The sequence below is a fragment of the Budorcas taxicolor genome, chromosome 5, assembly GCF_023091745.1.
Source record: "Budorcas taxicolor isolate Tak-1 chromosome 5, Takin1.1, whole genome shotgun sequence".
In the NCBI taxonomy this organism is placed as follows: Eukaryota; Metazoa; Chordata; class Mammalia; order Artiodactyla; family Bovidae; genus Budorcas; species Budorcas taxicolor.
This window is the reverse complement of record NC_068914.1, coordinates 119,824,838-119,850,052: the sequence shown is the minus strand read 5'-3', so window position 1 is coordinate 119,850,052 and position 25,215 is coordinate 119,824,838. Positions and strand designations below refer to the sequence as shown.

The 25,215-nt window shown below is 43.0% G+C and overlaps 1 protein-coding gene across 2 annotated transcripts; it reads left to right on the top strand.

Annotated features, from left to right (window-relative positions):
* Positions 1-548: 548 nt before the first annotated feature.
* On the top strand, positions 549-5,009 carry ALG10 (ALG10 alpha-1,2-glucosyltransferase). Of its 2 annotated transcripts, none has more exons than XM_052640861.1 (3): positions 549-821; positions 2,096-2,293; positions 3,954-5,009. In XM_052640861.1, the coding sequence occupies exons 1-3, from the start codon at positions 639-641 to the stop codon at positions 5,007-5,009; spliced, it is 1,437 nt and encodes a 478-aa protein (XP_052496821.1). In that variant the 5' UTR covers positions 549-638. The 2 variants fall into 2 exon arrangements, with proteins under 2 accessions (XP_052496821.1, XP_052496822.1); XM_052640862.1 differs by having other exon boundaries at positions 4,177-4,260.
* The last annotated feature ends 20,206 nt before the right edge of the window (positions 5,010-25,215 follow it).

The window sequence follows — 25,215 nt, the reverse complement described above, 5'->3', positions numbered from 1 at the left end:
CTAAATTCGCTGAATAGTGAAGGATCTCTTTGGCCCTTCAAGTTTTAAATGTGAACATCTCCCTCTTTCCTTTCACAAACAAAGCTCCTCCTCCCATCCTCCAAATTTGACGAAATCAAACACCTTGGACCTGAACGTTATAGTAATTCGGATAACTTGAGAGAAAAGAAAAATAACCAGGGCGGGGGAAATGCACAAATTTTTAGTTTGGGGATTGCAAACATGGAGAAATGCCGCCTCCTGATGGTAAGAGGTGGAAACAGCAGGAAAATGGCCGACAAAGCTCTTCAGGAAAAGCAACTACTTTCATTTCAAAGCATCAAACTGCTCAAGTCAGTGGCCCTCAGATCGCCGAGGTCGGCCTCTTCCGGTTGCTCTGACCACTCAGTGCGCCCTGTGCAACGTGATTGACAGAGTAAGAGCCCTGTCCTTTACCTAAATTCGTCACTCAGGAAACAGTGAACCCGACCCTTCCGGAAGCTCCGCGTCCGCGCTCTCCCGGCATCCTTTGTCTTCCGGCTGTGCTCAGATCCCTCCGGCGAGTCCCGCTTTGCGCGCCCATTTCGATCCCGAGTGTCAAACTCAGCTTTGCGGACTTGAGACTTCTGCACAGATTTTCCGGGCCTAGGTCCTTGGCTATGGGGGCCGGAATGGCTCAGCTGGAGGGTTACTATTTCTCGGCTGCCCTGAGCTGTACTTTTTTAGTGTCCTGCCTCCTTTTCTCTGCTTTCAGCCGGGCCCTGCGAGAGCCCTACATGGACGAGATCTTCCACCTGCCGCAGGCGCAGCGCTACTGTGAGGGCCATTTCTCTCTCTCGCAGGTGGGGTCCCCAACCTGTCTGCACGCTCACACTGGCTAGAAAGGGAAGATCTGGCCCCAGCGCTAATTTCCTCCGTCTTTATCCTTAGCTCCCTTCACTCCAAACAGGAAAGGGACTAGGTAATTTTTTGTTCCTCTGAGATCTGTAAAATATTTGCTAAATGAGTGCATAAATGGCAGATTTTTCTCCTAGCAAGAAATCCTCTGGGAGATTAACTAATGGGGAGCTAAGTTATTGCCCCTCTTTTTGGCAACTAATGAAAGCTATCCTAGTTTTTCTTTGCCAGTTCCAGAATTAGAGGCGTTGGATTGCTCCTAGGAAATAAAAAAATTTCACATTCGGTCACCTGTCAAGCATCTCACTGTGTATTTTGAGAGTGGGATAGGAGAGGGCTGGGGTATCTTCAGCCACTAAGAAGTGACAAGATATGTTAGTTCCACCCTTGGTGTTTTTAACAACCTTCTGTAAACTGGATTAACTGTCAACCAGTGAAGTGTTTGAATATGTATTTGGAAATGGCAACCCAGGCTAGTATTTTTGCCTGGGAAGAAATCCCATGGGCAGAGTAGCCTGCCAGGCTACTTACTGTCTGTGGGGTCACAAATAGTCAGACAGGACTTAGTGCCTAAACAACAACAGCAGCAGCATATGCAGATATGGATATAGAAATCCTTTGGGAGAAGGCATTGTAGAGTATGGTTAAATATAGTTTATAATTATAGAAAACCCTGGTTTTAAAACTCGGTGCTAATGTTTACTATTCATGTGGCTTGGAAATTTTCTGAGTTTCTGATTAATCATCTGAAAATTATGGTACACAGTATCTATTATAGGGCTTGTTACAGGATTAAATACAGAGTATTGGCTCAGTATATTGTAGTTGTCATTATGGACCCTGTGCTTTAATCTCTTTATTTTTCTCTTCGTACCCATCAGAGTTCCAGCAGGTATTTCCAGGCTTTTTAAAACTGTAGCATTTACAATTTAATCACCAAGACAGGCCCTCCAAAGAGTATGTCTTGGAAACTGAGTTTAAGTTGTTGACTGCTGGTTGCTGATACTTTAACAGTCAGAAAGCAAATACCAAAGACAATAAGGAAGACTTCTTTAGAGGAAGTGTCTGATTTGCCCTGATGTTAAAAGGACTCATTTAACTGTCGTAGGATAACATCCCAGAGATGCCTGATTGTTGGTAAAGATGACATTTCTGTGTCAGTCTTATCAATATAATCTGTTTCTTGCTTTTGCTTCGTTGTTGACCTTTTGTTTTTAAGTGGGACCCCATGATTACTACATTACCTGGCTTATACCTGCTGTCAGTTGGAGTGGTCAAACCTGCCAGTTGGATCTTTGGATGGTCAGAACATGTTGTCTGCTCCATTGGAATGCTCCGATTTGTTAACCTTCTCTTCAGTGTTGGCAACTTCTATTTACTATACTTGCTTCTCCGCAAAGTGCAACCCAGACACAAGGTTTGTTTCCAGAATAATTTAAGTTTATGTACAGGAAGGTCCACAATTATGGTGAATTTATGAAATTTTGTGGAAAATGTTTTTAACAATATTTGTATGTATTTTGTAAAGTTAAAGCAAGTCTTCTACCCCCGTTTTAGAAGATGTTTGTGTTTAAATATTTGAAAAACTAATTTATTTATAAAATATATAAATTTCCATGAATTAAGTCAGTTCAGTAAATATTTATTGAGCTTATTCTGTGTGTTAAGCACTGAGACTTACAGAGGTAAGTGAAGCCGTCTTTTTCTTATAAAACTTGTCTTCATTAGGGGGAACAGATGTTACCTGTGCAGTTTTTTATGATTTAAGAATGCAGACCCTGGAGGTGAATTATGTGGGTTTGAATTTTATCCACTTACTAATTGTGTTACTTTGGGCAGGTTACCCCTTAGTGACTCCATGTTTTCATTTATTAAATGGGGAAAATATAGACTCAACCTCACAGGACTATCCTGAAGCATAAAAGAGCTTAATAAATGGGAAGTTCCTAGCATATTGCCAGATGTAATAGTAAGGAATCAGTAAATATTAACTATAATAGTTTTAACTTAAATGATTCCAGTAGTATAAATTGTGGGATAACGACAGCTGTAAAACACTACAAGAATGCAGAGAAGGAGCAGAAGAGCACTTGTTGCAGCCTGACTGGGAAGGAAAGCTGTTGGTTGCATTGGGCAAGACTTCACATATCAGGAAGATCATACTTGATCTGAATCTTGATGACGGATAGGGCTGTAGAATAGGAATAAATTCTGACAGAAATAACATAAGGAATTGTAGAAAGACATGGAGCAACAAGATACAGGAAATTGCTATTTGTAACTATAAGATTATAAAGTACAGGGATGTGAGGCTACAGAAGTAGGTAGGAGAGAAGTCATGAATATCCTTTTTATGTCATGGAAAGTATTCTAAATTTTACCTAGTAGGTGATGGAAAGCCCTTAATTTTAATCAAAGGAATGGCATGATCTGGCTTGGTGATTTAGATTAACTGGAAGATAGAATTCAAGGAAATAAGAGTACTTTCAAATTCTGAAATAGATTATCAGGCCAAAAGAAGATATTTAACTTTAGCTGAGCCCCACTATTTTCAGGAAGATCCCTGTAATTTTATCACAGAATAGTAAGATCCTTGTGTGTGGTGGTATAAATGTTATATACGTATTTAAATTCTCTCTAATGCAGAGTTTTGAGACTGCACTAGAAATTGGTGATGATGGCCAAGTGAAAGCTTATGGAAGGCTCACTGAATTGGAACCACTTGCACTGTGTCCCATTCATGTCCATGTTCTCTATAGAACTGAGTTCATAGTCTTGCCCACAGTAACTCCTTAACTATTTGTTGAATGATTCAGTCTAATAGGCAGTAGAAGCTTTGACACACATATGTATTGTTTTATTGGCTTCCAAATTGCTAGGTGTAACTAAAAAGTACCAGAAAGTTCCCTCATAAATATATACTGTATTTTTCCAAAGATTAATATTGAATAATTTTATTTATGTAGAACTCAGGCAGTTTTTGGCTTGTTTGGTTTTTTCCCTTAGTAAATCTCTCCCTTGGCTCTGCAGAAATAGCCTATTGGTTTTATTGTGAACTGTATTTTCTCTTTTCATAGGCTTCCTCATGTATCCAGAGGATTTTGTCAACATTAACATTAGCAATATTTCCCACACTCTATTTTTTTAACTTCCTTTATTATACAGAAGCAGGATCCATGTTTTTTACTCTTTTTGCCTACTTGATGTGTCTTTATGGAAATCATAAAACTTCAGCCTTGCTTGGATTTTGTGGCTTCATGTTTCGTCAAACAAATATCATCTGGGCTATCTTCTGTGCAGGAAATGTCATTGCACAAAAGTTAACTGAAGCTTGGAAAACTGAGCTACAGAAGAAGAAAGAAGAGAGGCCTGCCCCTATTAAAGGACCATTTTCAGAATTCAGGAAAATTCTTCAGTTTCTTTTGGCTTATTCCATGTCTTTTAAGAACTTGAGTATGCTTTTACTTTTGACTTGGCCCTACATTCTTCTCATGTTTCTATTCTGTGCTTTTGTGGCAGTTAATGGTGGAATTGTTATTGGTGACCGGAGTAGTCATGAAGCCTGTCTACACTTTCCTCAGCTGTTCTACTTTTTCTCTTTTACTCTCTTTTTTTCCTTTCCTCACCTGCTGTCTCTTAACAAAATCAGGGCTTTTCTTTGCTTAGTTTGGAAACGGAGAATTCAGTTTTTTGTGATAACTTTAGTCTCTGTATTTTTAGTTTGGAAATTTACTTATGCTCATAAATACCTGCTAGCAGATAATAGACACTATACATTCTATGTGTGGAAAAGAGTTTTTCAAAGATATGAAATTGTGAAATATTTGTTAGTTCCAGTCTATATATTTGCTGGTTGGAGTATTGCTGACTCATTAAAATCAAAGTCAATTTTCTGGAATTTAATGTTTTTCATATGTTTATTTACTGTTACCGTACCTCAGAAGCTGCTAGAATTTCGTTACTTCATTTTACCCTATGTTATTTATAGGCTTAATATACCTCTGCCACCCACATCCAGACTTGTTTGTGAGCTGGGTTGCTATGCAATTGTGAACTTCTTAACCTTTTATATCTTTCTGAACAAGACTTTTCAATGGCCTAATAGTCAAGACATTCAGAGGTTCATGTGGTAATATCAGGGATATCTTGAACTCTAAAAATAGACTTATTATTTAGACTATTTCTATAATGAAAACTAAGTAGAAATTTTGGAATTTCTTTTAGACACTCTGGGGACCCTCAGATCACATCAGATTTTTTGTTTTAAGTATCTGAAATATGTATTTTAAATATGCATATTTAAATATGTATTTAAAATATGTATTTTAAATACACACACATACATATATATGTATGTGTGTATATATATATATATGTTTATATATATGTATATATATAAACCTGAGGAAGTTAAATGGTAAAGAACTGAAGAAAATTTAAGACTTGCTCCATAAGCTTAAATAAAAATGGGAAAAATAAAATTATAGCTATCATATTTCTTTAACACTGTTTGCCACTCAGAAACCTTAGAAGCTTTTTATATACAGGTTTAAGAAAACTGAGCATGCTTTATAATACTAAAACTTATTTATTAATTCTCTTCAGAAAAATTAGCAAAGTCTTTTAAAATATTTGCAATTAGGTAATATTGTTGATTGAAAAGTTGTTTAACATTTTAGTAAATATAATTTTAATCATAAGTAAAATAGACTCAGATAAGTAAATGTTGTAAAATAGAGGCTCTTCTGTGTTTATCTAGGAATCAAGTTGTGGATTTTTGTTAAAAATCTAGAAATGATGATGTCCTTTCACTGTTCCTAATGTGAAGCATATGATGGCCAAAGATAAATTGTGTTGATGATAATACCTTTTAAATTGGATTTTCTTTCTGAAATACGTTACTGTATTAGTTTCCTATGGCGGCCATAACAGATTACCACTGATTAGGTGGCTTAAAAAAACTTTCACAGATCTGGAGGCTAGATGCCTAAAATTAACATGTCACCAGCGTTAGCTGCTTTTGGAGGCTCCAAAAGAGAATCCATTCCATGCCTCTCGCTTTCTGCAGCCCCTGGTATTCCTTGGTTTATAGATGGATTACTCCAGTATCTGCCTCTGTCTTCACATGGCCTTCCTCTCTGTCTTCCTTCTCTTGTAATGACAGTTCTTTCTCTTTGGATTAAAGCCCATCCTAATTCAGGATAACTGCATGTCTAGATCTTTAACTTAATTATGTCTGCAAAGACTCTCCATATAAGGTCATATTTACAAGTTTCAAGTTCTATTTGTGGAGCATTTTTTAACCCATCAAAGTTACTAAAGGAAATTTTTCAATAAACTTCATAAGACTTGTAGGAAATAATTTCTTTGCTAAGATATTTTAAATAACATCTTTTCTGAGACGTTAAAAACAAATGACTTGCAAAGTCGCATAAAAACTAAACATAGCTGGTGTTTGATCCCATTATCCCCCAAAAGTTAGAATTTAAAGGAAGTTTATAAATTATTTGATCTAGTCTTATTTTGTAGATTAGGTAACAAATGTTTGGGTATGATTTAGGGGGATTAATTTTGGATTCTGTGTCTACTATTTGGAGTACATTCATTTGAGTTGTCATTCCCTTACAGAGAAGTATTATTTGGATATGTTAACTTTGACATGTAAACTTAGAACTGTGAATAGAATTCATTTTTTAATCCAGTTTGACATTTGTAAATTTTTCAACTGTGAACTGTTTTCAGTGTTGGATCATGGTATCTGGGTTTCAAATAAGGAGTGAATTTGGAAAATACTCTTTATTTGCAAATATAAAATTGTGCACAAGTACAAATTATAAGTGTAGCCCTGAGTAATAAATACAAAGTCTTGTGTTGTACACACTCTTTGGGGCCAGTTTGTATTCTATTCAGTGCTTACAAAGTAGATTGACTCTTTAGTTGTAACAGACTGTGAGACAAATATTTTTACTGACACTTCTTTTTTTTCAAATTAGACAAGAAAGCACACTTGAACAAATTATTATTTTATAATGGAGAAATGAAATCAAAATTCCCCCAAAAATATGTAATTTAGGGAAAACAAATTTCTTATCTGATGCCATCTGTGCAATGCTTTTAGTTTTTAGGCGTATTTCTGAGACAAAAAACTTTTTTCCTCTAATGTAGTCTGGCAATAATGGGGAAATTATTCCACCCCATCAGTTAAGGAAATCATTGTGCTAACTCATTTTTAAGTGGAGAGTCCCCACTGTTTTAAGAGATCATTTGAAATGCTATGAATTAAAAGGTACTCTAAAGCATTGCTTTTAGGAACATCCTGAAGTTTTATCTATTTTGAATATTTTTCAAGAGTTACCAAAGCAGTACATATATTTAACATTTTTTAAAAAACAAACAACTGAATTATTTATTAGAAAGTAATGCTTAGGGAGATGATATGTGTATAATTATGGCTGAATTGCATTATTATTTGGCAGAAACCAAGAAAACATTGTAAAGCAATTTTCTTCCAATTAAAGAATAACTTTTTAAAAAGTATTGGTAAGCTACAGAGCCTTTGGGACCTTGCAGTTATTGTTATTAAAGTCTATAAGTGGGATTATTTTAAAGAATATCATAAAAAGATTTGGTTCATAAATTTTTTATGCCCAATAATACATCTTTTGAACTTTTTCTACCTTATATGAAATTCTATAGACACAGTGTATTATTTGTATATATCATTAGTAAAGTTCCAATGTCCTGTGTTTCCTCACATATTATTTAAATATTCTTTTAGTGGATACCTAGAAATCTTTTCTAATGCATCTCTGTATTTAAATTATTTGGAAACATTGATACACTTATTCCTGAGTTTAAGCATAGCATGCCATTTCAGAAAGAGAAATTATATTAGCTTTCTGGTTTCTTCTTATTAAATTTATTTCAGGAATGTGCTTAGCCTTTCATCAGTTCAGTTCACTCTCTCAGTCGTCTCTGACTCTTTGCGACCCCATGAGTTGCAGCACGCCAGGCTTCCCTGTCCATCACCAACTCCTGGAGTTCACCCAAACTCATGTGCGTTGAGTCAGTGATGCCATCCACCCATCTCATTCTCTGTCATCCCCTTCTCGTCCTGCCCCCAATCCCTCCCAGCATCAGGGTCTTTTCCAATGAGTCAACTCTTCGCATGAGGTACCCAAAGTACTGGAGTTTCAGCGTCAGTCCTTCCAATGAACACCCAGGACTGATCTTTAGAATGGACTGGTTGGATCTCCTTGCAGTCCAAGGGGCTCACAAGAGTCTTCTCCAACACCACAGTTCAAAAGCATAAATTCTTCGGCGCTCAGCTTTCTTCACAGTCCAACTCTCACAGCCATACATGACCACTGGTAAAACCACAGCCTTGACTAGATGGACCTTCGCTGGCAAAGTAATATCTCTGCTTTTCAATATCCTATCAAGGTTGGTCATAACTCCTTCCAAGGAAAAAGCGTCTTTTAATTTCATGGCTGCAGTCACCATCTGCAGTGATTTTGGAGCCCAAAAGAATAAAGTCTGACACTGTTTCCCCATCTATTTGCCATGAAGTGATGCCATGATCTTAGTTTTCTGAATGTGGAGCTTTAATCCAACTTTTTCACTGTCCTCTCTTTCATCAAGGGGCTTTTTAGTTCCTATTCACTTTTTGCCATAAGGGTGGTGTCATCTGCATATCTGAGGTGATTGATATTTCTCCTGGCAATCTTGATTCCAGCTTGTGCTTCTTCCAGCCCAGTGTTTCTCATGATGTACTCTGCATATAGGTTAAGTATGCAGGGTAACAATATACATCCTTAACGTACGCCTTTTCCTATTTGGAACCAGTCTGTTGTTCCATGTCCAGTTCTAACTGTTGCTGCCTGACCTGCATATAGGTTTCTCAAGAGGCAGGTCAGGTGGTCTGGTATTCCCATCTCTCAGAATTTTCCAGTTTATTGTGATCCACACAGTCAAAGGCTTTGGCATAGTCAATAAAGCAGAAATAGATGTTTTTCTGGAACTCTTGCTTTTTCAATGATCCAGCGGATGTTGGCAATTTGATCTCTGGTTCCTCTGCCTTTTCTAAAACCAGCTTGAACATCTGGAAGTTCATGGTTCATGTATTGCTGAAGCCTGGCTTGGAGGATTTTGAGCATTACTTTACTACTGTGTGAAAGTGAAGTCGCTCAGTCATGTCCAACTCTTTGCGACCCTGTGGACTATAGCCTACCAGGCTCCTCCGTCCATGTGATTTTCCAGGCAAGAATACTGGAGTGGGTTTCCATTTCTTTCTCCAGGAGCTCTTCCCAACCCAGAGATTGAACCCGGGTCTCCCGCATTGTAGACAGACACTTTACCGTCTGAGCCACCAGGAAAGTGTGTGAGATGCGTGCAATTGTGCAGTAGTTTGAGCATTCCTTGGGAATGGAATGAAAACTGACCTTTTCCAGTCCTGTGGCCACTGCTGAGTTTTCCAAATTTGCTGCCATATTGAATGCAGCACTTTCACAGCATCATCTTTAAGGATTTGAAATAGCTCAACTGGAATTCCATCACCTCCACTAGCTTTGTTCGTAGTGATGCTTTCTAAGGCCCACTCGACTTCACATTCCAGGGTGTCTGGCTCTAGGTGAGTGATCACACCATCGTGATCTGGGTCTTGAAGATCTTCTCTGTATAGTTCTTCTGTGTGTTCTTGCCACCTCTTCTTAATATCTTTTGCTTCTGTTAAGTCCATACCATTTTTGTCCTTTATTGAGCCCATCTTTGCATGAAATGTTCCTTTGGTATCTCTAATTTTCCTGAAGAGATCTCTAGTCTTTTCCATTCTGTTGTTTTCCTTTATTTCTCTGCATTAATCGCTGAGGAAGGCTTTCTTCTCTCTTCTTGCTATTCTTTGGAACTCTGCATTCAGATGCTTATATCTTTCCTTTTCTCCTGTGCCTTTCGCTTCTCTTCTTTTCACAGCTATTTGTAAGGCCTCTCCAGAGAGCCATTTTGCTTTTTTGCATTTTTTTTCCATGATGATGGTCTTGATCCCTGTCTCCTGTACAATGTCACGAACCTCCTTCCGTAGTTCATCAGGTACTCTGTCTATCAGATCTAGGCCCTTAAATCTATTTCTCACTTCCACTGTATAATCATAAGGGATTTGATTTAGGTCATACCTGAATGGTCTAGTGGATTTCCCTACTTTCTTCAATTTCAGTCTGAATTTGTCAACAAGGAGTTCATGATCTGAGCCACAGTCAGCTCCCGATTTTGTTTTTGCTGACTGTATAGCCTGTCATAAAGTACCTTAATAAAAGTGACAATTAATTTCTAATAAATAAATAGCTTAATGTAGTATATTTCAGTTTTAATTTAAGCAACACTGGGCTTGACATCTTTTCTTTATAATTGTCTGAAAACCAGGAAAGTAGAAGAAAATAAATGCTCTATTTTTATTTATACCCTCTAAATAGTGAAATGTTATTTTAGGCTCACTTTGCAGTAAAATATTTCTATAAAGAAACAAGTTCAAGTTCATTAGGTTAGGGAACATTTATTATTTTTAAAATAATTAGAATTTCATTAAGAACACAAAAAGCATCATGCAAATAATACAAAAAAGTTTTTTTATGGTAATTTAAGTATGATTTAGGAAGCATGAACTAGAAGAAGCATTTAACATGAGAGTTAGCAATTCTGTATTTGATTTTAGTTTTGGAATCAATGAAGCAGGTCTTTTAGTCTTTGGTCCTCCTTCAAATGAGAATAGCATTTATCTTAAGTCAATGCCTGGCATCTATGTACCCCCTTATTTCAAAAATAATTCAGTCCCTGCCATATATCCATAAATTTCATGAATATGTCACAAAATGAACATTGTGTGAATGTATGCTGAATGAAATTTTTTAGTATGGAATGAAATGAATATCCTAGAAGTATGATATGTAACCATAAGCTAACTTCAGGAAATAAATCACATAGTTGAAAATGAGACATTCTAACCCTTTTTTCCTAAGTTTCTTAGTTTTAAATGTTTTGTGTTTAATATATGTATTTACTTGAAAATATATGTTGCTTTTATAATAGGATGTGATTTCAAAACTATTAGTGTGTATTTAAAATAAGTAACTATCAACTGTTGAATTATAATAGATTTCTTGATACAAAACTTTCAAGGGAAGAGACTTCAACCAATTATGAATATTTTATGTTGTTTTACTTAAACTGTATTTACTACTTTAGAGATTACTGTTATTTAGGGTACTGTTTGGGACTTCCCTGGTAGCTCAGCTGGTAAAGAATCCCACCTGCAATGCAGGGGACCCTGGTTCGATTCCTAGGTTGGAAAGTTCCCCTGAAGAAGGGCATGGCAACCCACTCCAATATTCTTGCCTGGAGAATCCCTATGGGCAGAAGAGTCAAACAGAAATCAAATCCTCTCTAGTTGTGTTGTGCCTGGGAATCCTCTCTAGTTGTGGCATGGGAAATCCTGTCTAGTTGCAGTATGCAGGGAAGGGCTAGCTCCTCTCTAGTTGCAGTTTGTCAGCTCATCTCTATTTGTGGTGGGGGGCTCATCTCTAATAATGGTGGGGGGCTCCTCTCTAGTTGTGGTGTGCAGGGGCCTCCTTTCTACATGCGGTATCTGGGTGGCCTTTTCACTAGTTGCAGTGTGTGGGCTCCTCCCTAGATGTGGCAGGGGGCTCCTCGAGTTACAGCAGGGAACTTGGGGTTCCTCTTGAATTGCAGTGGGGTGGCTCCTCTTCAGTAATGATGTGCAGGTGGCTACTGTCTAATTGTGTCTGGGGCTCCTCTATAGTTGTGGCAGTTGTTCAACTCTCTAGATGTGACGGTTGGGCTCCTCTCTAGATGTGATGTGCTGGGGTGCTCCTCTCTAGTTGCGCTGTGCCTGGGGGGGTCCTCTAGTTGTGGTATGGGAAATCCTGTCTAGTTGCATTTGGGGGGGGGTGGGGTTCCTCTCTAGTTGCAATTTGTCAGCTCATCTCTATTTGTGGTTGGGGGGCTCCTCTCTAGTAGTGCTGGGGGGCTCCTCTCTAGTTGTGATGTGCAGGGGCTTCCTTTCTACATGTGTCCAGGTGGGCTTTTCACTGCACTCCTCTCAAGTTACTTCAGTGGGCTCATCTCCATTTGCGGCAGTGACTCCTTTCTAGGTGTGATGTGTCCTGGGAGCTCCTTTCTAGTTATGGTGGGCTGATCCTCTCCAGCTCTTACGGGGGAGCTCCTCTGTCTTTGTGGCCGGGGTCTCCTCTCATGTTACAGCAAAGGGCTTAAGTTGCGCCAGAGTCTCGATTCCTCTCGAGTGGTGGCAGGGGTCTTGGGGTTCCTCTCAAGTTGCAGCGGGGGACTAGGGGTTTCTCTCAAGTTATGGAGGGATTCAGGGCTCCTCCTGAGTTGCAGTAGGGCCTCCTTTTGAGTTGTCTTGGGGTGACTCCTCTCTAGCAGCGATGTACAGCGTGGCTCCTGTCTAGTTGCGATGTGTGAGTGGTTACTCTAGCTGCACTATGGGGCTCCTCTCCTGTTGGTGTGCGGATCAACACTTAGTTGTGGTGGGTGAGTTCCCTTCTAGTTGTGGCATGAAGGCTCCTCTCTAGTAGTTGTGGTGAGGGGGCTCTTCTCTAGTTGCAGTGTGTGGGGGGCACCTCTTGAATTGTGGTGAGGGATTCCTCTCTGGTAGGGATGTGCAGGGGCCCTCCTTCCCAGTTGCAATGTGCAGGAAGCTACTCTCTAGTTGTGGCGGGGGGACTTCTCTTTAGTTGTGGGGTGGAGGGCTCCTCTCTAGTTGTGGCAGGGGGCTTCTGTCTAATTGTGATGTGTGGGTGTGCTCCTCTCTAGGAACGATGTTCATGGGGGCTACTCTCTAGTTGCGGCTTGGGTTCTGCTCTCGAGTTGTGCTGAGGTTGCTCCTGTGTATTTGTGATGGGAGGCTCCACTCAAGTTGCGGCTGGAGGCTCCTCTGTTTGCGGCAGAGGTGATCTTCTCTAGGTGCGATGTGCGGGGGATTCCTTTCTAGTTGTGGCGGGGTGACATTCTCCAGTTTTGGCACGTGGGCTCCTCTCTCATTGTGGCTGTGGGCTTCTCTGGAATTGCCTCATAGGCCTCCTCTCACGTTGCAGTGTGCGGGCTCCTCTCTAGTTGTTGGCGGGGGCGGGGGCTGTCTCCTCTCTAGTTAGGTTACGCGGGCGGGGGGGGGGGGGGGGGGCGGGGGGCGCGCTCCTCTCTAGTTGCGATGTGCAGGCTACTCTCTAGTTGTGGCTGGGGGCCTCCTCTTTAGTTGTGGTGTGGAGGGCTCTTCTCTACTTGCTGCAGGGGGCTTCTGCCTAATTGCGATGTGCAGGTATGCTCCTCTCTAGTGGCAGTGTTGGGGGCTACTCTCCAGTTGTATCTTGGGGTCTACTCTCTATGTGGAGAGGTTGCGCCTCTCTAGTTGTGGGGGGCTCCACTCTAGTTGCAGCAGCGGGCTTGTCTCTATTTGCGATGAAGGGGATCCTCCTTAGGTCCGATGTCCGGGCACCTCCTCTCTAGTTGTGCCAGGGGGATACTGTCCAGTTCTACAGTTGTGCTCCTCTCTCGTTTGTTTGGCATGGGGCTTCTCTCAAGTTGCAGTAGAGGGCTCCACACGAGTTGCAGCAGAGGACTCAGGGCTCCTCTTGAGTTGCGGTGGTGCCTCCTCTAGGCGAGGCAGCGTGGGGGGAGTCTCAGCGTGGGGGATCCTCTCTACTTTTGGCACTGGGCCTCCTCACTAGTTTTCATGGGGTTGCTCCTTTCTCGTTGTGTGGTGGCTCATCTCATGTTATGTCAGGGACCTCATCTGCATTTGCAGCAGAGGGGCTTCTCTCTAGGTGCAATGTCCCAGGGGGATCCTCTCTACTTGTGGTGGTGGGGTTCCTCTCCAGTTTTGGCGAGGGGCTCCTCTGTCATTGTGGCCACGGTGGCTCCTGTCTAGTTGTGATGTGCAAGTGGCTACTCTAGCTGTGGCATGAGGCTCCTCTCTAGTTGCACTGGGGGTCATTTCTTAGTTGTGGTGGGTGGGCCTCTCTTGTTGGGGAGGGGGGCTTTTCTCTAGTTGCAGTGGGGGGGGCACCTCTGGATTTGCGGTGGAGTGCTCCTCTCAAATTGTCGCGAGGGGGATCCTCTCTGGTAGCAATGTGCTGGGGTACTCCTCTCCAGTTGTGATGAGCAAGAGGCTACTCTCATGATGTGGCAGTGGGCCTCCTCTTTAGTTGTGGCATGCAGGGTTCCTCTCTAGTTGTGGCAGGGGGCTTCTGTCTAATTGCAATGTGTGGGTGTGCTCCTCTCTAGTAACAGTGTTCAGGGGGGCTACTCTCTAGTTTTAGCTTGGGGCCTACTCTGTAGTTGTGGTGGGGGGCTCCACTTGAATTGCAGCAGGTGGCTCATACCTATTGACATTGGAGGAGATCCTCTCTAGGTGCAATGTTAGGGAGGGAGGTCCTCTCTTATTGGGGCAGGAGGACACTCAAGTTTTGGCAGGTGGGTTCCTCTCTAGTTGTGGTGGGAGGCTCCTCTCCAATATCTGCGCTGGCTTGGGGCTCCTCTCAAATTCCATTGGGGGGGGCTCCTCTTTAGTTGTGGTGGGGGACTCCTCTTTATTTGCTGTGCAGGGGCTCTTCTCTATGTGCAGTGTCCAGGGGGCTCCTCTGTAGTTGTGGTGGGGGACACTTCTCTAGTTGTGATGTCTGAAGGGACTCCTCTCATTGCAGTGTCCAGGGGGCTCCTCTGTAGTTGTGGCGGGGGATTCCTCTCTAGTTGTAGTGTGGGGGCTTTTTCTAGCTGCTGTGCACTGGTGGGCTACAATCTAGTTGCAGTGTGTGGGTGCCTCTCTAGTTGTGGTGGGGTGCTCTTCTCTAGTTGTGGTGTCTGGGGGGACTCCTCTCTCACTGCGACGTGCAGGGGGTCTCATCTCTGTTTGCAGTGGAGGGCCTCCTCTCTAGATGTGATGTAAGGGAAGCTCCTCTCTCATTGTGGCTGGTGGCTTCTCTCAAATTGCAGGGGAGGGCTTCATTCGTGTTGCAGCAGGGAACAAGGGCCTCCTTTTCAGTGGCGGTTGTGCCTCCTCCTGAGGTTGTTGGGGGTGGGGGGCTCCTCAGTGAGGGGTCTTCTCTACTTTTGGCTCTAGGGGTTCCTCATTAATTTTAGCAGGGTTGATCCTCTCTAGCTGTGTGGGGCTCCTCTCGAGTTACTTCAGGGGGCTCGTCTATATTTGTGGCAGAGGGCCTTCTCCTGTAGGTGTGACGTCCTGGAGGCTCCTCTCTAGCTATGGTAGGGATTTCCTCCCCAGTTCTGTTGCAAGGCCCCCTCTGTCGTTGTTGCCGATGGCTCCTCTTGTGTTGTGATATAGGGCTCCTCTCGAGTTGTGGCAGGAGACTTGGGGTCCCTCTTGAGTTGTGACAAGGGATTGGGGGTTCCTCCAGAGTTGTAGCAGGGGAGCGGTGGTTCCTCTCTAGTTGCATTTGACAGTGGTGTTCCTCTGCAGTTGCAGTGGGGCGGTGGGGGGGGGGGGTGCTCCTCGAGTTGCAGCGGGGGACGCGGCAGTGTATGGATTCCTCTCGAGTTGCAGTGGGGGACTTGGTGTAACTTTCAATTTGAGGCATGGGACTCACTGTTCCTCTTCAGTTGTAGTCAAGCCTCCCTTGAGTTGTGGTAGAAAGACTCCTCTCTAGCAGTGAGGTACACAGTGACTCCTGTCTACTTGCAATGTGAATGTGGCTACTGTCTAGTGGCATGGGGCTCCACTATAGCCGCGGCAGGGGTCAACTCTGTAGTTGTGCTGGGCGGGCTCCTCTCTCGTTGTGGCTGGGGGGCTCCTCTGTAGTTGTGGTAGGGGGGCTTCACTCTAGTTGTGGTGTGCAGGGGGCACCTCTCAAGTTGTGGACGAGTGCTCTTCTTGAATGTGGTGGGGGCCCTCCTCTCTGGTAGTGATGTGCAGAGGTGCTCCTTAATAGTTGTGATGAGCTGGAGGCTAGTCTCTAGTCGTGGCAGGTGGCCTCCTCTTTATCTGTGGTATGAGGGGCTCCTCTCTTGTGGTAGCGGGGAGCTTCTCTCTAATTGCAGTGTGTGGGTGTGCTCCTCTCTTGTGGCCGTGTTCATAGGGGCTACTCTAGTTGTGGTGGGGATCTGCTGTCTAGTGGTGGGGGGCTCCTCTCTAGTGGTCGAGGGCTCCTCTCCAGTTGAGGTGGGAGGCTACTCTGTAGTTGTGGAGGTGGGCTCCTCTCGAGTTGCAGCAGGGGGCTCCTCTCGTGTTCTAGTGCGGGCTCCTCTTGAGTTGTGGAGGGGGATTCCTTTCCAGCTGTATTGTGGGGGCTTCTTTCCAGTTGTGGCGTGCTAGTGGGCTCCTCTCTAGTTGTGGTGGGGTTCTTCTCCATTGTGATGTCTGAGGGGACTCCTCTCTCACTGAGATGTGCAGGGGGTCTCCTGACTAGTTGTAGTGGGGCCTCATCTCTATTTGCAGTAGAGGGTCTCATCTCTAGGTGCACTGTCTGGGTGGCGGGGGGGGGGGGGGGGGCCTCCGTCATTGTAGCCAGTGGCTTCTCTCGAGTTGCGGTGGAGAGCTCCTCTCAAGTTATGGCAGGGAACTTGGGGCTGCTGTCGAGTTGCGGTGGTGCCTCCTCTTGGGTTGTGGTGGGGGCTCCGTGGGGTGGGGTCTTCTCTGCTTTCAGTGTTAGGTGTTCCTCGCTAATATTAGTGTGGTTTCTCCTCTCTAGCTGTGCGGTGCTCCTCTTGAGTTACTTCAGGGGGCTCATCTCTATTTGTGACAGAGGGGCTCATTTCTACATGTGACGTCCAGGGGTACTCCACTCCAGTTGTGGCGGGGGGATCCTCTCCAGTTTTGGCAGAGGGGCTCCTCTCATGTTGCAGCAGAAGACTCGGCTGTTCCTCTCTAGTTGCATTGGGCAGTGGTGTTTCTCAGTCATTGTGGTGGGGGCGGGCGGGGGCTCTTCTACAGATGTGGTGTGTAGGCTCCTCTCTAGTTGTGCCGGGGTCAGCGTTCTAGTTGTGGCAGTTGGTCAACACTGTAGTTGTGGCTGGGGGCTCCACTCTAGTTGCATTGTACTAGAGGTTCCTCTCTAATTGCCGGGGGGAGGCGGGGGTGCTCCTTCGAGTTGTTGCAGTGGTTACTCTCGAGTTGCAATGGGCAAGGGGCTACTCTCTAGTTGTGGTGGGTGGTCAACACTCTAGTTGTGGTGGGGGGCTCCTCTCTAGTTGCATTGGGCAGGGATAGTCCTCAATAATTGCAATGTGTGGTGGGGCTCTTCTCTAGACATGGTGTGTGGGTTCCTCTCTAATTGTGGCAGGCTGCACTTCTCTCATTGTGGTCTGGGTGCTCCGCTCTTGTGGTGGCATAGTGACCCTCTCTGGTTGTGGTGGAGAGCTCCTCTTGAGTTGTGGCAGGTGACTCAGGGCTGCTCTCGAATTGCAGTGGTGCCTCTTCTCAGGTTGTGGTGGGGGTAGGTCCGCAGGGTGGACAGTCCTCTCTACTGTTGGTGCTGGGGGCTCCTCACTAGTTTTCACAGGGTTGGTCCTCTCTAGTTTTCAGGGGCTCCTCTCGAGTTACTTCAGTGGGCTCGTCTCTATTTGTGGCAGAGTGACTCCTTTCTGGGTGCAATGTCCTACAGACTCCTCTCTAGCTGTGGCAGGGGTATCCTCTCCAGCTCTGGCAGGGAAGTTCCTCTGTCTTTGTGGCTGAGGGATCCTCTCGTGTTGCAGCATAGGGCTCCTCGAGTTGCGGTGGGCCCTCCTCTCAAGTTGTGCTGGGGCGACTCCTCTCTAGCAGCGACGTGCAGGGCGGTTCCTGTCTAGTTGCAATGTGCCGTGGCACATAGTTGCGGTATGGGGCTCTTCTCTAGTTTCAGCAGGGGTCACCTCTGTACTTGTGGTGAGTTGGATTCTCTCTAGTTGCCGTGTGCTGTCTCCTCTCTAGTTGTGGTGGGAGGCTCGTCTTTATGTGCTTCGGAGAGGCTCCTTTCTAGGTACGAAGTCCGGCAGCTACTCTCTCGTTGTGGCCAGTGGCTTCTCTCAAGTTGCGGTGGAGGGCTCCTCTCGAGTTGTGGCAGGGGACTCGGGGCACCTCTTAAGTTGTGGGGATGCCTCCTCTCAGCTTGGGGTGTGGATGGCTCTGTGAGGGCGGTCTCTCTACTTTTGGTGCTAGGGGTTCCTCACTAATAATGGGGTTGCTTCTCTCTAGTTTGTTTTCAATGACATTTATATGATAATAACTTTCAAAGCTTTGAAAATGCAGTTTTGTTAGTCCAACTTCATCCTCTCTATACTCAGAAACCACACATTATAAGTACAAGCTGGGAGGACATTTGTGCAAGTAATTCAGCAGAGCTTGATAATGTGGCTGTGTCGGCAGGATGTGATGAACCCCATGGCAGACAAGTGTGTATGAATGACTGGTTGTCTTGGAGATGAGATATTCAAGGCCACATAGGAAGACAGTTAAGACATTAGTCTTGAGGCCTCAGTTAAGGCCTCAGAGGCCTTCCCAACAGTGCAGTTCCTAAATGACAGACTCTGAAGATTAAGTAGTCTGTTCCTGGGAACCACACCAAGGTCTCCCCATCAGATGTTTGTTTACATAACAAATCATTGCCTGAGATACTGCACCACCCTGAATCCTTGACATGCTGTTTTTGTGCAATATAGAAACTCACAAGTGTTATCTTACATGACTGTACAAGCCACCTAAAATATTTTAGCAGGTTCAAGGCCACTGCTGCTTTCACCTGACTCATTCTTTTTAGAGAGAGAGGTCTGTCTTTAAGGTAGGGTTTAAATGGGGCATGAGATCAGAATCTCTTTTCTCATGTTTTTTTTTTTAATTATTAATTAATTGCCTAATTATTTTAATTGCCTTACAGTGTTCTGTTCATTTCTACTGTATATCAAAGTGAATCAGCTGTATGTATCTATCCCCTCTTTTTTTGGATTTCCTTCTCATTTTGGTCACCAAGGGGGACAGAGGGTGGAATGATTTGGGAGATTGGGATTGTCATATATACACTATTGATATTATGAATAAAATAGATAATTAATGAGAACTTACTGCACAGCACAGAATCTTTTAAAAATTTTTCTTTATTTATTCGTTTATGGCTGTGCTGGGTCTCCATTGCCTTGCAGGCTTTTTTCTAGCTGCGGTGCAGGGTGGCTTCTCTTGTCGTGGCTCCCGGGCTCTAGAGCACAGGCGCAGTAGTTGTGGCGCAGGCTGAGTTGCTCTGCAGCGTGTGGGATCCTCCCAGACCAAGGTTGGAACTCATGCCTCCTGCACTGCCAGGTGGATTCTTTACCACTGAGCCACCAGAGAAACCCTCGGAATCTTTTTAGAATACTCTTCTCTCGGCCATTAACACACTCTGGCAATCAGATTGATACACTTTTTTTTTTTTTGGATACACTTTTTAAAGAAATTTGAGTTTCTTTTTCTTTGAGTGGGGGAAGTTAATACTGCTTCAAATACTTTCTAAAGTTATGTTTTAAATTTCACATTCATGTATCCAAGGAGGTAGGCAGGACTTTGAAATATATGACAGTAAGGGTCAATCACACTTAAGTTCATGTTTAATCATAACATGCTTACATTGTGGAAATGTGCATAAATTATTAATTATAGCTCATTAAATTTTTACAAATGGCAACCCACACCACTGTTCTTTCCTGGAGAATCCCATGAACAGATGAGCCTGGCAGGCTATAGTCCGTGGAGTTGCAGAGTCAAACACAACTGAGTGACTAACATTTTCAACTTTTCTCAAGCAAAAAAAATCTAGGTATCTTTTGTTCATACTCTCAAAAATTGACTATCTTGTTAAGATCTGTTGGGACTGTACCTTGGTCTTCATGGTCTGAATTTCTGCGGCTTCTCAAATGCCTCCAGCTGTCTCCAGAGCTACTCCTGGTCTCTACTCAAAATTTGCTCCCCTGCAACTTTTAGCGGGAGTGAGTATACATCTTTAAGTTAAAGGGTCCAGAGATCTCAAGCCAAGCTCCTCAAGAAGTTTATAGTGACTTTTTCAGGGGCCATAAACCTAATCGCAGAACACCAACTAAGATGACGACTCATCCAGGAGACTACTTCTCCAGAAGACCCAAGAAGCTAGCTCCCAATAGCAGAGACAGGTGGTCCTCTTTCGACCTGCTCTCCTGTGTTCTCTCCTTGCGTTCTCACTTTCTTCTTCACTTACTTAAGAATCTAGATTATTAACAGATACTCAAGCCTCTTATCTACAACGTGTATATGTTTCCCATCTTTATTTTTTCTTTCAATACTTTGAGTCACTCCTTTGTGTGTCTTTTGATTAAGGTGCACGTTCAATGTAATTATTGTTTTTACCTGTGTTCGTTTGAATGACAACCAGCTTCCTCTGATGCTAATTCATTGCAATAAGAAAGGTGATTTTCTTATGGAAAATCAAGCAATCAAGCAATAAGTACTTTGTAAATGACAGAACAATGGGTCAAGTGGCCAGAAAAATAAAACTCCCATCAAGACCTAGACATGAAGATGTCTGCCTGAACAATAACAACCCTTGGCAACTTTGTAGCCCATGTTTCACAGAAATAGAGCTTGGGCACCCTTCAGTTCAGTTCAGTTCAGTCGCTCAGTTTGTGTCCGACTCTGTGACCCTATGAATCACAGCACACCAGGCCTCCCTGTCCAACACCAACTCCCAGAGTTCACTCAAACTCATGTCCATCGAGTCAGTGATGCCATCCAGCCATCTCATCCTCTGTCATCCCCTTCTCCTCCTGCCCCCAATCCCTCCCAGCATCAGGGTCTTTTCCAATGAGCTCCTGCTGAATACAGGACTCCAAACCCTGAGACGTGCCTTTCTTAGTATTATTCCATGTCACTTTGCTCAGATATATGTCATCACCAAAATGGAAATACTGAGAAATGGACTTTGTCCCTTCAAGTGATCCAACAAGTGATCTTTGAGCAAAAAGAAGTAGCAAATCTGACAGTAATAGATTCTAGAAAACTGCCAGCAGAGTCTTCGCATATATCCACAGCTCACCAAAAAGCAGTGAAGATGGAAATCGCTTCTGTTTGCAGACAATGGTGTTGTGATCTCCATCCTGGGGTGACATGGATGTCACGAAGGAGGGACTGAGAGCTTAAACCCACATGGTTTTGGTTTTCCCCGTGACTAGAAACTATACATCCCCAAGATACATTATTGTCACTGTGTGAAGGTTGAGAAAAATGAAAGGGTAAGTCTGGCTCTGGGAAATACTTAGCCCTGAATACTAGCTATAAATTAGCAAAAACACCTGAACTATCAAGACTGTCAAGCAGACTTGGCTCAGAACTTGGTCTTGTATGCACATGAGTATAAAGCTATTATGTCTCACAGTTCCCAATTGTGTCTCTACCAGTCCCCAAGGAGTTCCCAATCTCACAAGACTTGTCTGAGAATCTTGTCACCCAGTCAGACCCTCAAACCCATCACTCCACTCTTCCTGTCTGGGCGGTTAAGATTCTGCAAGGGTGTTTTCCTTTCTTATTTCAGCAAACCCAGCAAAGTAAGCTTTGTCTGCTCAGTGGGGTTTTTTGACAGTGTTTTGCTAAAGCCTAAAGTTGACAAAAGATATAAACACAAAAACCAATAGTTTATCTGTAGGATAGCAAGGCTTTCCTAGAAATAGAATTGGAAACAATCTTTCCATGATAGAGCAATAATAAAATGCTTATAAACAATGTCCACAAGAAAGCCACAGGATCTGTATAAATAAAGCAATCGAGTCATTCTGAAAGAAGTAATGGAAAATGTCAACAAAATGGAAAAGAGAGAAAAATAAAAGTATCAATTTCTCCCAAATTATCGTAGAATTCATATAGTCTTAAAGGACCACAATACTTTACAAAACTTTTACCATGTTAAACAACACCATTCTCAAATTGGTAGCTTTAGATGAAACATGAGTGTAATGTTACATCCATAATTTATTTTGGCAGGTAAATGATATTAAACTAGATAAGCATTAGTCTTATCTTTATAAAAATAAATGATTTAATTACATCTTCAAAAGCATTTAAATTCAGCTTAATTCAAGTCATTCTGATTTCTTTATTTTTCTCATTCTAATTTATCTTTCCATTTTAAAGATAATGTTGAAGTAATATAATTTTGATTGAACAAATCAAGGTGATCTATTGAAGGGAAAGTAGTATTTACATGGGGGAAAAATGAGTTATATTTTGTAAACTTTTATTACCTTCATTTTAGCAAAGTCACTGTTTTCAATTATTTATATAAATATCCCTTCCCTTCAACAGAACATGAAAGCTGTGCAATGATAGTCAGCAGTCTTGGATATTTTGTCAAATTTCAGTCACATAGCACTCATAATTTCACACATTTTAAAGTCTTGTCTTGAAGATTCACATATTGTTAGTTTATTGGCATTTATAATTTTATCTTTAAAAATGTAAACACATCACACACTCACCTTACTTGCACTGTTGCTCACGACTGATATGAGGGGCTGCAGGAGGGTTCCTGAATTCATCTGAAAAGCTGGCAGGGCGGTGAGGAAGCACAGGTGTCCTGAGGAGCTGGAGTGGGAATGGGGCACAGGTGGAGCCTGGAGGAGCTCTGCTGCTGCTAAGTTGCTTCAGTCGTGTCCGACTCTGTGCGACCCCATAGACGGCAGCCCACCAGGCTCCGCCGTCCCTGGGATTCTCCAGGCAAGAACACTGGAGTGGGCTGCCATTTCCTTCTCCAATGCATACAAGTGGAAAGTAAAAGTGAAGTCGCTCAGTCGTGTCCGACTCTTTGCGACCTCATGGACTGCAGCCCACCGGGCTCCTCCATCCACGGGGTTTTCCAGGCAAGAGTACTGGAGTGGGGTGCCATCACCTTCTCCGGGAGGAGCTCTAGGTCGAGAAACTATGGAGGGCCTTTGACCACGGTTTCTTGACCACAGTACTTATTTATTTTACTTTTACTGTGGTATATTTATGCTTTTATTTGTACATTTTACTACTGTAATACAGATGAAATGGAAGACCAGTATTGGACTGCAGTAAATTAAGCAATGTCATATCATTTAAGACCTATCTGGTCTTTGGTGAAGATTATTCTCAACGTCATGCTCTATGATACTATAGCATTGATTACTGTAAAACCTGTTTTGCATACATATGAAAATACAGTATCATGGGTCTGAAATGTTTCTGAAACAATCTCATAAGAAATAGAAACTTTTACTTATTTTTTAGATATTTATTTATTTTTCTGCACCTGGTCTTGTTTGTGACACGTGGGATCTAGTTCCCTGACCAGGGATTGAACCCAGACCCCTTGTATTGGGAGAAAAAATATTTTTTCCCTAATTTTTATATAGTTGTTAGTTCTGAATAAGGCAACCAAGGCTCTATATAGGAAGACTAGGTCTGGATATGATGAAGAATTTAAGAATAGAAGACTTAGGAGTTTTGTTGTTTTAAATAAAGCAAAACAGAGAAAGGAGCAAGTAACATTTTGCTTTAAATGTGAGGCAAGTGTAAGTTCAAAAACTTTGTGGAAAAGGCTACTCCTATATTTATTGAGGAAATACTGTGTAATGGGCCAGGCAGGTTCCCATCCCATGAACTGTACATTCTAGTGGGCAAATGAGACATCCCATTTTCTGAACCCCAAGCACGCCCTTGACATATTTTATTAGGGAGTGTGGTTGGACCTATTTGAATTGTGTGCAGCACCAGAATCCGGTGAGTCAAAATGCTCAAGTTCTGATGTCCTGCAGTTTATGAGGAAGGCCTTACAAACAGGTTTTAGTGAACAGGTTTCACTGCTTGTGTTGCTTCCATTAAATATTAACAGTTCCATAATGAGGCAGAACCAAACAGGGTCAAAATCACTCATGGGTCATTGGAGTTAGACTTTTTAAAAAGTGTTTATGTATTTATTTATTTATGGCTGTGCTGGGTCTTTGTTGTTGCATTTGCTTTTCTCTAGTTGCAGCGAATGGGGGCTACTCTCTAGTTACCAGGCATGGGCTTCTCCTTGCAGTGGCTTCTTTTGTGCAGTGTGCAGGTTTCTGTACTTGCAGCATGTGGGTTCAGAAGTTGTGGCTCTCAGGCTCTATGGTGTGTGTGCTTAGTGGTTGTGCCCAGTAGGCTTAGTTGCCCCACAGCTTGTGGGTATTCCTGGACCAGGGATGGAACGCGTGTCTCCTGAATTGGCAGGTGGATTCTTTACCACTGAGCCACCAGAGAAGCTTTGGAGTTAGTCTTTTACTAAATAAGTCTCAAAAAGAAATAACTGAGCCTCATGGATGACGATGGTCATCTTTCTTGCATTCAGTGCAGTTCAGTTCAGTCGCTCAGTCGTGTCCAACTCTTTGCAACCCCATGGACTGCAGCACATCAGGCCTCCCTGTCCTTCACCAACGCCTGGACCTTACTCAAACTCATGTTCATTGAATCGGTGATGCCATCCAACCAGCTACCCTCTGTTATCCCCTTCTCCTGCCCTCAATCTTTTCCCAGCCTCAAGGTCTTTTCAAATGACTCAGCTCTTCACGCAGGTGGCCAAAGTATTCTAGTTTCAGCTTCAGCATCAGTCCTTGGAATGAATATTCAGGACTGATCTCCTTTAGGATGGACTGCTTGGATCATCTTGCAGTCCAAGGGACTCTCAAGAGTCTTCTCCAACACCACAGCTCAAAAGCATCAATTATTTGGTGCTCAGCTTTCTTTACAGTTCAACTCTCACATCCATACATGACTACCAGAAAAACTGTAGCTTTGACTAGACAGAACTTTATTGACAAAGTAATGTCTCTGCTTTTTAATATGCTGTCTATGTTGGTCATAACTTTTCTTCCAAGAAGCAAGCATCTTTATTTCATGGCTGCAGTCACCATCTGCCCTGATTTTGGAGCCCAAAAAAATAAAGTCTGTCACTGTTTCCCCATCTATTTGCCATAAACTAATGGGACCAGATGCCATAATCTTAATTTTCTGAATGTTGAGTTTTAAGCCAACTTTTGTGAGATTGGACTATAAAAAAAATCTAAGCACCAAAGAATTGATGCTTTTGAACTGTGGTGTTGGAGAAGACTCTTGAGAGTCCCTTGGACTGCAAGGAGATCCAACCAGTGCATCCTAAAAGAAATCACTCCTGAATGTTCATTGGAAGGACTGATGTTGAAGCTGAAACTGTAATACTTCAGCCACCTGATGCGAAGAGCTGACTCATTTGAAAAGACCCTGATGTTGGGAAAGATTGAAAGCGAGAGGAGAAGGGGATGACAGAGGATGAGATGGTTGGATGGCATCACCGACTCAACGGACATGAGTTT

What these genes read in the sequence shown, in the direction of transcription:
- ALG10 (XM_052640861.1), top strand. Translation starts at nt 639, where the DNA reads ATGGGGGCCGGAATGGCTCAGCTGGAGGGTTACTATTTCTCGGCTGCC. An exon ending in GCCATTTCTCTCTCTCGCAG is followed by an intron (nt 822 to 2,095) that starts GTGGGGTCCCCA and finishes TTTGTTTTTAAG; the next exon opens with TGGGACCCCATGATTACTAC. An exon ending in AAGTGCAACCCAGACACAAG is followed by an intron (nt 2,294 to 3,953) that starts GTTTGTTTCCAG and finishes CTCTTTTCATAG; the next exon opens with GCTTCCTCATGTATCCAGAG.